General features: G+C 45.4%; 1 protein-coding gene across 1 annotated transcript in view; it reads right to left on the bottom strand.

Annotated features, from left to right (window-relative positions):
* Positions 1-13,386, bottom strand: part of EPHX2 (epoxide hydrolase 2) — a 78,724-nt gene that overhangs the window by 32,767 nt on the left and 32,571 nt on the right. Inside the window, exons 7-11 of the mRNA XM_030312658.2 lie at positions 13,266-13,361; positions 12,644-12,722; positions 9,957-9,991; positions 3,651-3,677; positions 1,138-1,223 (exon numbers count right to left, since the gene is read on the bottom strand). Of these exons, the coding sequence (XP_030168518.1) occupies positions 1,138-1,223; positions 3,651-3,677; positions 9,957-9,991; positions 12,644-12,722; positions 13,266-13,361 (323 nt within the window). The remainder of the gene's footprint in view (positions 1-1,137; positions 1,224-3,650; positions 3,678-9,956; positions 9,992-12,643; positions 12,723-13,265; positions 13,362-13,386) is intronic.

Below are 13,386 nucleotides of genomic sequence, written 5' to 3'. Positions count from 1 at the left end.
TCTTCTGGGCACAACTTTACTGGGCTCATGTTAAATATTTTCAAAGTCTCACAGGAGAGAGACAGAGACTACGTTTAATAAAACAACAAGAAGGTGTTTCACTTCCTTCGAGGTAGAGATCATAAGCTTGTTGCTCTAGTTCCTTTTACCCCTTTCAAGAAGCATCTAATACAGTCTACAGAGTAACTTTCTAGTGACCCAACTGCTAAGAACTGAGCTCTTATTTCAACTCTGAGTGAAAGAGAGGACAGAGAGAGAAGCTAAGGAGATCAGAGGGACAAGAGTGCAAAAACTTTAAAAATATTTCAGGAAGTGTTTGATTCATGTTGGTCTTCGATATCATCCTACCATTTGAGCTGATGTTGAGCTGAACAAAGTTCTCCAGTGTTTCCATTATAAACTCAATGAAAGAAAAAGTGACTGGATTAGTTAGGGAAATACAGATAGCTAAGGATGATGTTGATTTAATACGCTAAGATCCCAAGCTGAAATAGGAGGTCACACAACACGCTTTAACTACAGTTGCCAGCACAACTGGGGGATGGCTACAAAGACCACCTGGCTCTCTGGGTTCAAAATCTGTCCTTTGAAAGCTCCCGCGAGTGCTCTGATGCCATTCTAAGAATGACTGTGAACGATGTGATGGTGGTCACAAAATGCCATTCTAACCTGATACCTGCACAGCATTTTGCAGGTTATATAGTCAAAAGGAGTTACCATTACTATGCTATCGTTGAGGAAACCAAGGCCTAACGGGTGAAATGATTCATCACACAGCCAGTCATGGCAAAACTGAAAGGCACGTTTCCTAACTCCTGGTCCAGGGCTGAAGTTTCTCCTGGCACTCAGCTCTATGACCCCACCACCCTTGCTGACTCACCCACTCCCCCCAAACATCTACATTCTCCTGCATTCCCAATGGCTACCCAGGCCCTGAGTTATCTGTCCCATTACTGGTAACTGGGACAGGCCTTGCTTCCTAAGACATTAACTCATCAATGGGCACTAAGAAGTTACATGTTGCCTTCCCAGATAATCTATTTGTTCTCAAGAAGTTGACTGCAGTTCAAGACCTGAGGAAGGATTCTAACAGGAATTCAAGTCCAAACTCTGGGCCAAATTCTGCGGCCTAATTACCTCACTCTCTCCGGGTAGAAGAGAGCCATGTTCCACACCAGCATGCCTCCCCAGTCGTGGCCAATGAACACTGCTTGAGTGATCCCCTAGTGAAGGATAAAGACATGAGCTGAATGTGGGCAGGTTTCTGGGATGGGATGCTGAGAGCCCAATGCCTTGTGCTCCCTGGAGGCCCAAACCCTCGTCTGGAGATCCTTTCCTTCACTTTCTAGGACCTGTCCTCCACTGACCACGCAGTAGCTCCCCCAACGTCCACCCTCTTCAGGCCTCCCTTCCCACACACCAGCCCCACAGAGCCTCTGCAGATGACTGGTCTCCTACATTTTCTTAGAACACTAAGGCCACTGGCCACAAATCCTCTCCCTCTCTACCTTCCCTCAAATCAAAGTGTGTTTCACCTCTTTCTCTACTTTTTGTCTTCAAGTTAGTATGACTTACCTCCCTGTGTTCCATGTTCACTTTTCACTGAGTGACTGTGATTCTCTCCCCATTCTTTTAGGATCTTCCCTCCCTTAACTAACCACTAAAACCTCAGAGACATCTTTAATCCCTCTCTCTCTACCTGCGTCTTCCTTTCTTCTTCTGCTGCTAACAATGGATGACAACAGCTCCCTTTTATTGAGGACCTCCTAAGACAGGCGCTGTGTGTGGCATATGCACCCATTGTCTGGAATTCTCCCAATAACCTTCGAATACACGTTTTACAAATAGGAAGACAGGCTCGCAGTTGTTAGGCCACTTGCCCAAGGCCACACGGATGGTAACTCAGACCCAAGCTTCCCCGACTTAAAATCAGGCTCACCCCTCCACCCAGCCCTGCTGGCCCCAGTCAGCCACATGAGGGCCCTTCATCTTGAAAAGCAGCTCCCTGCCTCAGCTCCCTTGCCACACTTTTGTCTTGTGTCCAACTTCCCAGTGATCCACGCCAGTCACCTGCCTGGCGACCTTCCTAAGGCCCCACAACTTGGCTTCTTCCCTGCTACCCCTGAGTCCACTGAAACTTCCCTCTTAGAGGCTATGAATCACTGGTAACAGTTTTTTGCCCTCTCAGCTCTCACTCTTCTGACTGTTCTGCAGCATCAGACATTTCCTTTAAAATGTTCTTCCCTGGGCCTCTGTGACTCTATGCTTTCCAGGTTCTTTTCTCACTCATTGAGTCTACCCCCTCCTCTTCCTCTCTCACAGGAGTTACTTCATGGCTCAGCTCTCAGGCCTGTCCTTGGGAACCCATCTACTACTCTAATGGCTTCAGCTTCCACCTCCAGGTGGCGGGTGACCTCCTCACCAGCAATGGGCCCAGCATCCTTCGCGTGTCCCAGTAATGCCTGGGCCGGGGAGGGACACCCAGCCCAGCGGCCGACAGCCACCGGGGCTCTCTTCCAACAATCAGAGTAAGAGACTTTCTCAGCCGGATGGAAATCTTCTAAAGTTGGAACTGGGGTGGCCACACCGGGCCATGTCCTCTTAGATGTCCCTCCCCCTCATTCTCAAAAGGTCCAAAGCTGATTCTGCGGGACCGAGAATCTACAGAGGGCGAGGACAGTGACACCTTTGCCTCGTTTCCTACAGTGGCTGGCACCATGCCTTGCTGCCCAACTGGAACCCCTGGGTCATCTTGAATTCTCCTCCTGACTCTCATATCCAACAAACAGGCACTAAATGTGCCGTTTTGGGGTTCTCTCTTCACTACCCCTCCATGGTCACTGTCCTGGCTGAGCCCTTCTCCGCCTCAGTATAGGTCCCACTGTCCTCATCCTGCCACTGTAACCTAATTGAGGACAGGGAAAGCGTACTACCTAACTGCGATCTCAAACTTACACAAGTAAAAAGCAGAAGCACAGTCTCAGATCACCACCATTGATCTGCTTTGTGTTTGACATTCCACATGATGTTAAATGAAGGAATTTGACTTCAGGTCTTTCCAAAGGGATAGATATACGGTTTTAAAAGTTGTGAAATATCAGCCTATAGGGTATTTCCCAAACTTCTGGACACAAAGCTCTTGACCCTGCTCAAGGCCAAAAGAAGTATCCTGGAAAATGCTTTTCATGAAAAAAACCAAAACAAGCTTGGCTCTACACTGTTCTCCACAATGCCATCTCTGTGTCTATACTTCCTCCTGAGTACCTACCCTGCCTCCCACTGTCCCCGAAGTGTCATTCCTGCCCTTGCCACTCTCCTTGAGGGTTCTAACAGCTGACACCTTTGACAGTTCCGTCTTTGGGGCGCCCGGGTGGCTCAGTTGGTTCAACGTCTGACTCTTGGTTCAGGTAATGATCTCACTATTGTGGGATCAAGCCCCGCATCAGGCTCTGTGTTGGGTGTAGAGCCTACTTGAGAATCAATCTCTCTCTCTCTCTCTCTCTCTCTCTCTCTCTCTCTCTCCCCCCCCCCACTTTCCCTCTGCCCCTTCCTCACTCTCTCTCTCTCAAAACACAAACAAAACAAAGGTACATCTTTAATTGCCCACATAAACAGAATTCTCCAGAGATCAGTTTAAAATAATGACTTACCAACTTATCCAGGAAGGTTACCATCTCCTAAGAAAGAAAAGACAAAAAATCAGAAATTCTATACACCCACCTCAGCTGCTTCAATATTACAATTACTGTATCTGCCTTTTTATGGGCTATATTGTGTCTTCCCAAATTCACATGTTGAAGCCCTAACATCACCCCTACCCCAGGACCTTGGAATGTGACTGTATTTGGAGACAGAGGCTTTAAAGAGATAAGTTGAAATGAGGTCATCAGAGTAAGCCATGATCCAAGTTGGCCAGTGTCTTATAAGAGCAAAAGGTCTTGGGGCGCCTGGGTGGCTCAGTCGGTTAATTGTCTGGCTTCAGCTCAGGTCATGATCTCACAGTCTGCGAGTTTGAGCCCTGCGTTGGGCTCTGTGCTGACAGATCAGAGCCTGGAGCCTGCTTCGGATTCTGTGTCTCCCTCTCTCTTTGCCCCCCACCCCCCGCCCACCCATGCTCTTGTCTCTCTCTGTCTCAAAAATAAATAAAAACATTTTTAAAAATTAAAAAAAAAAAAAAGAACAAAAGGTCTCGACACAGACACGCACAGAGGAAAGCCCAAGTGAAGACACAGGGAGAAACGGCCACCAACAAGGTTCAGATGAAACCCTGCCAACACCTTGATCTCGAGCTGGATGGGCTCCAGCCTCCAGAATGGTGAGAGAATAAATTTCTGTTGTTTAAGCCTCCCAGTCTGTGGTACTTGGTTATGGCAGCCTGAGCACACGAATACAACGTTCAGTCATTTCCCTCGCTTGTGAGTTCTCTCCCTTCCCCTTCCAGCATCCTCTCAGCAACCAGGCTGACCTCAGATAAGCACAGTGAATTATTCAGTGTATGTTGGTGCACATCTCTAACTGGGCAACATCCACCGTAAGACAGAAATCATGCCTTCTTCCCGGGAGAAAGAAAGGGGAAGAAAACTGCTGTGCGGAGGGCTGGCTGCTTGCCTTGCCCCAGGACAGTGAGCTCCTGCCCCTTGTCCCGCAGCACACATGGGGGCTCCTGGCCACACCCGCCAGCAAGCTCGGGGTCTGGAAAAGGGGTCTAAGATGTGTGGACGTGCTGGAGATGAGGGTCATCTAGAATCAGGACTTGGGGATGCCATATTGGGCCAGGTACAAAATGAGCAAGCAGGGGAATCCTGCTGGGGATGGAGGGAGGGTAGGACAGAGCAGAGGTGTAGACAGAATGAATCAGAGACCTGACACGCCATTCAGCCCCTGCAGAAAGCCACACCACCTTCCGGCTTCCCCACCTCACTCCTCCTATATGGTCCCATCTAACTTGTCAACGCTACCCCCTGTTTACCTGAGCCTGTGCTCTGCTTGCTATAACTAAAGAGTCTATGGAGCTCTATCTCTGGAGCCCTAGCTTGGCCACTCAATTCACGTCCTTTCCCCTCACGCATCTGTATGTCCACTCTACAGATGAGGTAGCTGAGGCTCACAGCGGCCAAATGGTCAAATGCAGCCAAGGCCAACACGGCTAGTCAGGCAGAACTGGGACTGATTCCAAGTCTATCTGATTTCAAAAATTTAACATCAAGGGGCGCCTGGGTGGCTCAGTCAGTTAAGTGTCTGACTCTTGATTTTAGCTCAGATCCTGATCTCACAGGTCATGGGTTTGAGCCCTGTGTCAGGCTCTGCTCTGACAGCACAGAGCCTGCTTGCAATTCTCTCCCTCCCTCCTCTCTCTCTCTCTCCCTCTCCCGCTTGTGCTTCCTCTCTCTCTCTCTCTCTCTCTCTCAAAGTAAATAAACATAAAAAAAAATTCAACATCAAAGCCTTCAAAGCTATCCTGGTTTGCCCTGTGGACCAACAGCGTTATTTTAAATATCTTCCAGTCCCTTGATTCCTCCCCCCTACCAATTGAGAAGTCCCTAATTTGTTTTTGATTCCCTAGATCACTGCCCTCACTGGAGGCTGCGGAGATTTGCACCATAAAAGTTTGAAGACTTAGAAAATAAATGTGATTGTATTTCCCTCGCCTCCTGTTTTAGGTGCTTCCAAAATGAAAGGCGAGCTTTTTTTCCTTCTCTGGGCAAGGCCTATCTTTTGTTCTTCTACACTAAGCAAGGAGATGGAAACTTCAGGATAGAAGGATAGCATGATAGAAGACAAAGGGCTTCCCACAGAGCCCTAAGAGCATTAAAAAGTGTTCAGTTATTCTCCACTGTGGCCTCAGTTCCGATGGGGACATCCACCAAATGGGAACATCCTTTTAGGCGGGGTTGGGGGACACACACAGAGTTCTGCCTACAGCCAGTGACAGTAACATTCTTCAAAGAGAAAGAATGTTAAAGGTTTTCTGGCTCCTTTTGCTACCCCAGCTCCCAAGCCTGCCCAGAAATCCCGGGGTCACAGTGACAACCTCACCAGGTAGGGAACAGAGGGCAAACCCTTCCCTGCTCCCCTGAAGAACGTTGGAAAGCAAGTGCAGATGACAGGTTCCATTGGTTAAAATGTGCACAATTTGTTGTTGTTTTCTTTTAATGTAGATACTCAGTATTGATATAATTAGGTCATTAGTTTAATGGTTTTTATTTTCATCTTTCCCCCCAAAGACAGGGGAATGATTATTGGAAGGCACCATACTATGTTGTCAGAAAGTTTCGTTATGGACTGAATGTTTGTGTCCCTCAAAATTCACATGTTAAAACCCTAATCCCCAGTGTGATTATATTTGAAGATAGTGTCTTTACAGAAGTAATTAAGGTTCAGTGAGGTCACGAGGGTAGGGTCCTGATCAGATAGGATCAGTGTTCTTATAAGAGACACCAGAGAGCTTCTTCTTACTTTGCAATTAACCACAGAGAGACTGAAGATTAGTTCAGTGTTATTTCCACATCCTACTCTTAAAAAGAAAATCATACCTAAAATGGGATCACTTAGGTAAAGGCCCCAAGTCAGAAAACCAACACTCAATACACAGTCTGACTGCAGTTTCAACCTCCTATAAATGTAACCTTCTTTTTAAAAAAATTTTTTTTAATGTGTATTTTTGAGAGACAGAGCATGCGAGTGGTGAAGAACCAGGGAGAGAGGGAGACACAGAATCCAGAGCAGGCTCCAGGCTCCGAGCCGTCAGCACAGAGCCCCACATGGGGCTCGAACCCAGGGACCACAAGATCATGACCTGAGCCGAAGTCGGTGCTTAACAGACTAAGCCGCCCAGGCACCCCTAAATGTAACCTATAACCAATCAACATGGGAATTTCCTGGTCAGTACCCTTTCCATTCCCCTTAGAAGGGCCACCTTGCCTAAAACAATGGATTCTCTGCTAATAATTTCCTTCTTTCCACTCCCTCTCTACCTTTAACAATCTTTTCTGTAGCCCTTTGGAGTGAGTTCCCCTCTACTTGCTAGATGGAATGCTGTCTGATTTATGAATCGATTCATAAAACCAATTAGATCTTTATAATTTACTTGGTTGAATTTTTGCTATTTTAACACCACAAAACTAAAGAATCACACTCAGATCAGGAGGGGTCTTGAGAACATGAAGTACATCCCTCTGACTGCATCTTATACTTGACAGCACGACCTGGAAAGGTTAAATAACTTACTCAAGGTCAAAGACAATGAAAGGGGCAACTGGGTGTGGATACGCCTCTCAATGTTATTGCTATGTTGCATTCCAACACCCCTAATTTGGAATCCTAAGACTACAGACACACAGAGAATACGTTCATGGTTCCCTAAAGGTGCTTATTCGAAAAAAATTTTTTTAATGTTTATTTATTTTTTGAGAGAGAGAGAGAGGGAGGGAGGGAAGGAAGCAGGGAGGGAAGAGGAGGGGTAGGGTAGAGACAGAGGGAGACACAGAACCTGAGCAGTCTCCAGGCTCTGAGCTGTCTGCACAGAGTCTGATGCAGGGCTCAAACCCATGAACCATGAGATCATGACCTGAGCCGAAGTCGGACACTTAACAGACTGAGCCACCCAGGCGCCCCCTAAAGATACTTATTCTAAAACAAATAGCAGTTGTATGATGAACTGGCACATACATTTAAGGATTTGTGGTTAAGGAAAAAAAAAGTTTTCAATATATTTGGGGGGGGGTGTAGTTGAGAGAAGGATTTTTGTGGGCACTTGAAGATAAGCAGTATATGGCTTTTTATTCAGTTTCTTATATTTAAAGTTTATGTAGGTAATTTTTTTAAAAAGATTACATAGAGGGTTTTAAAAAAAATTTTACATTATAAATATTGTGCTGATAATTTTTCAAATGACAGCTTTATTGAACTATGACTCATATACCATAAAATTCACCTGTTTAAAATAAACAATTCAACGGAGTTTAGTGTAGTTACAGAGTTGTGAGATCACCACTGCTATCTAGTTACAGAACATTTCATCATGCCAAAAAGAAACCTTGTACCCATAAACAGTTCCCCATTTCCTCTAGCCCTTGGCAACCATTAATTTCATTTCTGACCTCTTCTGGAAATTTCTCCCAAATGGAATTATACAATACGTGGCCATTTGTGACTGGCTTATCTTAGCATAATGTTTTTAAGGGTCATTCATGTTGAAACATGCATCATGATCTCATGCCTGTTTATGGCTGAATACTATTCCATTGTATGGATATGTCACATATTTTTTACCCATTCATCAGTTATTGAACATTGGGGTCGTTTCCACTTTTTGGCTTTTGTGAATAATGCTGCTGTGAACATTCACGTCCAGGTTTTTGGTGGACATATTTTTTAAAATTCTTTTGTGTGAATACCTAGTAGTGGACATACGAATGACTTTTAAAGGGTGGAGTTGGAGGACAGGAGCCTCACATTTTATCTTGTTTGTTTTAGTAAAAGAATTGCCTTCTTCTGGAAGGCAATTACGTCAAACGACCCGATGTATCTGTCTTAAGAACCAATTTTGACACAAAGAAGTAGGGGTCCAGTTAGGGGACATCAGGGGGATGGGGAGAACCCACCCCCCTCCCCACCGGGTCGCTGGGGAGATCTTGGCAGGATTTCGGGGGAGATATGAGCAAGATCAGAAGCGGCAGAGTGGAAGAGGTAAAGACTCAGAAACTGAGGAAGGAAGGACAACCCCAACTGGAAAGTAAGGTTTTATCAATGCTCCTCTTCTAAGGCACCAAAGCCTATGTGTGGGCCTGGTTCGGAGGAGATCCAAACAGAGCTATGACTCGTAGATGGAGCCTTCTTGTAATTTTAGCATCATCAGCAGCATCGCCAGCTTTCCGGCCAACCAAGAGGCTATTTCTTCCCCTTGGCTCCCCCAGCTAAGGCTCCCCGCCTTGCTTTTCCCAAGGGCTGATGGAGCCTTGGGGCACAGTCTCCTCACCTCAGCCTTGGCTTCCTCTTGCAAGCCCTAAAATGAGGGTCCCCTCCCTGATGGTGCTTACGCTTCACCTAGAATAGGAGCGGAGCGCCATTACAGTCACCAATCCACACGCTAACTCCCTAGGTCTGGCCAACAACATCTTTACCAAAATAATTTTTAATATCTTCAGGATGGAGGGTGCCTGGGTGGCTTAGGCATTATGCATCTGACTTCGGCTCAGGTCATGATCTCATGGTTTGTGAGTTCGAGTCCCATATCAGGTGAGCACGAGCCCCGCTTCTCTCTTTCTCTCCCTCCCTTTCTCTCTCTACCCCTCATGGGATTCTCTCTCTCTCTCTCTCTCTGCCCCTCATTCACTTGTACCTCTCTCTCTCTAAAAAAAAAAATTAAAAAAATAGGGGTGCCTAGGTGGCTCAGTTGGTTAAGCATCCGGCTTAGGTCATGATCTCGCGGTTCGTGAGTTCGAGCCCCACGTCGGGCTCTGTGCTGACAGCTCAGAGCCTGGAACCTGCTAGGGATTCTGTGTGTGTCTCTCTCTCTGTCCCTCCCCCACAAATGCTCTGTCTCTCTCTCTCTCACAAATAAATAAACATTAAAAAACATTTTCTTTTAAATAAAGAATAAAAATAAAACATAAAATCCTCAGGATGGCAAGGTGAGTTGGGGAGCAGCTACGAGGAAGGCCATGGGAGCTGTGGCAGAGGTCAGACCTGGCTCTACTAGCTGTTGACCTCAGGCAATTACTTCACCTCCTGGTGACTCAGTTTCTTCTTCCATCAAATGTTTGGAACAGTACTTGATATACAGTAAATGTTGGCTATCATTTTGAAATACCATCTTAACTGTCAGTAAGATTGTATACCCAAATGCTGTAAAATGCTTTCCTAGGGTTTAATGAATACCCATACTTCTATCTGGTATCAGTGAAAACACCAGGACAGAAAAGATGTTACAAATGTTACCCAAAGATCTTCCTTACCTTGCATAACACTTCCAAGGAATATTCTTCTATTTCTGCCATTAAAAATAAAGACAATTAATTAACATACTTGAAAATTACCAACAAACTAAGAGGGCCCCTTTGCCAAAAAAATATACCTTATTAAATCTTTAGATTGCTGTAGTCTACTTATTTTTGGTTTTGTTTCCTGTGCTTTTGGGGTCACGTCCATGAAATCACTGTCAAGGTCAATGGCACAAAGCTTTTCATTTACGCTTTCCTCTAAAAGTTTTAGTTTCAGGTCTTACATTTAAGTCTTTAATCCATTTTGAGTTGATTTTTGTGTAGGGTGTGAGGTAAGGGTCCAATTTCATTCTCTTGCATGTGGATATCCAATGTTCACAGCATCACTGGTTGAAGAGACTGCCCTCTCTCCTAGGGTATGTTCTAGACACCCTAGTCAAAGATCAGCTGACAGTTCAGGCGTGGATTTATTTCTGGGCTCTCTACTCAGTTCCATTGGCCATATGTCCGTCTTTATACCAATACCACCTTGTTTTGATTACTGTAGCTCTGTAATATATTTCAAAACCAGGAAGTATAAGTCTTCCAGCTTCATTCTTTCTAAAGACTGATTTGACAATTAGGGTTTTTTTGGTGGATCATATGAATTGTAGAATTGTTTTTTCTATTTCTGTAAAAAAATGCCATTGGGATTTTAAATAGGGATTCCACTGAATCTATAGATCACTTTGGGTAGTATGAACATTTTAATAATAATAGCAATTCCAGAAAGCAAAAAAGAAAAAAGAAAGAAAGAAGAGAAAACAGAAGAAAAAAAACTATCGAAGAAATAATTCAAGAAAACTTCCAAGAACTAAAAGATATATGTACCCAGAAAAGTGGATGAAAAGAGACCCAGATCATGGTATACAACATCATAAAATTTTAGAACACAGCAAGATAAATAAAAAGATCCTAAAGGTATCAAGGGTGAGGAAAAAGAAAATGGTCACATAGAAAGCCTCACAGATCCGAATGGCATGGGACTTTTCAGTAGCAACAAGGGAAGAGAGAAAATAGCAGGATAACGGAGTCACGGTTTTAAAGGAAAATAATGTGTTATTTAAAATCTATTGCCAAATGATATGAAATTTACATACAAATGATCTGCAATGTATTTGTATGCATTCCAGATCATCATGCTTGGCTTTAGAATTCACGTCGTGTATAATCTTTCGCAACGGTTAACGTGTAAATTATTATTTTCTTAAAAAAAGTTATAATTAGGGTATGTATAAGTCCCAATTCATCCAGAACAGTTCAGTTTGTGTTTCTTTTAATAGTGTTCTAGCCTGAATGATAAATTAATTACTAAGTTACGCCTAGGGGATTCAGGGAAGATCATAATAGAGATGAATAAAAATAAATATCTCAATTAAATTCGGGGGGGGGGACCCTTAAATGTCTTTCCTGGGTGTTTGGACTAGAAGCTTTCTTTTTGTCAAAAGTGCCTCTGCACCACTCAAGAGGCAGTGAGTAGCCGCTAAGTCGATACTATGACAATCAGGGAACAATCATGGAGGCACTCGCCTGCCACAGCAGGCTGAATGGTCCGACTGGTGGTCACCTGAGGGCCAGTTCATGTCAGCTGGCTTCAAACTCGACACAATAGGCTTGATGTGAACACGGGGGAGGCAGCTCAGGGAAGGGGTGGTGAGCATCTTGTTTGGTTCACTGAGCTGCCATGGCTAACAGCACGGGTGGCACCGGGAGGGACAGGGATTCTGCCACAGGCCTGGCTGTCACACGTTCCTGTCCCCACCTGGTGAGCTTAACAGTTTGGGGCTGAGAACCCCTCTGAAACTGATAAAGCAGTAGACTCCCTCACCCCAGGCAAGTGCTCATAAATCCACACATAGACTCGGGTTCATAGGCCCCTGATGCCCATCCTTAGATAGGCTCCATCTGGGATCCAGAGACCCTGGGTTAAGAATCTGGCCTACCAATTACCGTATGATCCAGCAGTTCCACTTCTGGGTATACACCCCAAAAAACTGAAAGAAGGAACTCAAGCAGATACCGCATACCCATATTTGTAGCAGCATTATTCAACATTAGCCAGAAGGTGGAGGCAACACAAATGGCCATTGATGAATAGATGGATAAACAAAATGTGATCTATAGTTACAATGAAGTATTATTCAGCCTCCAAAAGGAAGAAAATTGTGATATATGCCACAATGTGGATGAATCTTGAAGACATCATGCTAAGTGATATCAGCCAGTCACAAAAGGATAAATATTGTATGATCCACTTAGAGATGACTGGAGTAGTCAAATTCATAGATAGAGAGAAAGGTAGTTGCCAGGGGCTAGGGAAAGGGGAATGGGGAATTAGTGCTTAAGGAGTATAGAGTTCTGCAAGATGGAAAAAGTTCTATAGCTGGATGGTACATCCTATGCCCTATATCCTCCCAGACCAGTGGGAGACTTCCTCAGGGCATAGGCCATTGGGTTTCTTGTGTTCTTTCAGGTAATGCAGAGCAGGGATATCTGAGCCCAAAGTGCACAGACACAGATCACTGAAGGAGAGAGGAAGGGCAAAGTCAGACCCCCTTGAAGGGCTGCTTGCTCCAACGTGGGCCCAGGGAAAGTCAGTGCAGTTGGAGAGCTCAGGCAGAAGGCATAACCAACACAGGACAGCTGTGAGACAGCTAACCTACCAGGAGGAGCAGACGACTCTCCATAGCCTTTCATATCCAGAGCTAGCACCCGGAAACCCGCCTGAGCCAGAGCAGGGATCTAGAAAACAAACAGTTCAGGTACACTCAAGTGCGGCCTCATCAGTCTTTTGCCGACACTCCTTCTTTCTTCCTTCTATCCCCGTTCTTGTAAATGGCTCAACTCAAAGCGCCATGTGGCACTATCTGGAATCACCACCACGAGGCTGGAACAAGCCCACCTGGATAGGGTGGCCATGCACAGTGGTAGGGCTCGTATACTGCATCTAATGCTACATCTAAGCATTTTTCTTAGCATAGAACAGATCTTGCAGATTTCTATATTCATTACAAAGGCTTCCCAGCAGGTGGCATAAAGTGTCCGGAAGAATCTGCCTTTTTCTAATCTGCAAAAGTGGCATATGGGGCTAGCACAGCTCTGAGGTCTGGCCCCAACTCTGGCCCCAACACTTCTGAGGTATCACATGGTCACACGTTCAAGGCGATGTTCCACTGTTAAGTTTTCAGCTTCTTAAGGGCATTCTACTCTAGGCCATACCACCTAGGCTTTCCCCTCCCTTCCCCTCCCCCTGGCTGGGGCATACCTTCCCCCAGTTTCCTTTACCTGGTACCTCCAAGAGAACCAGCTCTCCGGAAATCCATGGCACAGGCACACGGCAGGACCGGAGCCCAGCTCCACAAAATGCATACGCACCCCAGGCTGTAGAAAAGAGAGGTGAGCGGGT

Source organism: Lynx canadensis, chromosome B1 (assembly GCF_007474595.2).
Source record: "Lynx canadensis isolate LIC74 chromosome B1, mLynCan4.pri.v2, whole genome shotgun sequence".
NCBI lineage: Eukaryota > Metazoa > Chordata > Mammalia > Carnivora > Felidae > Lynx > Lynx canadensis.
Note: the sequence above shows the minus strand (reverse complement) of the source record. Positions and strands in the feature narration are given on the sequence as shown.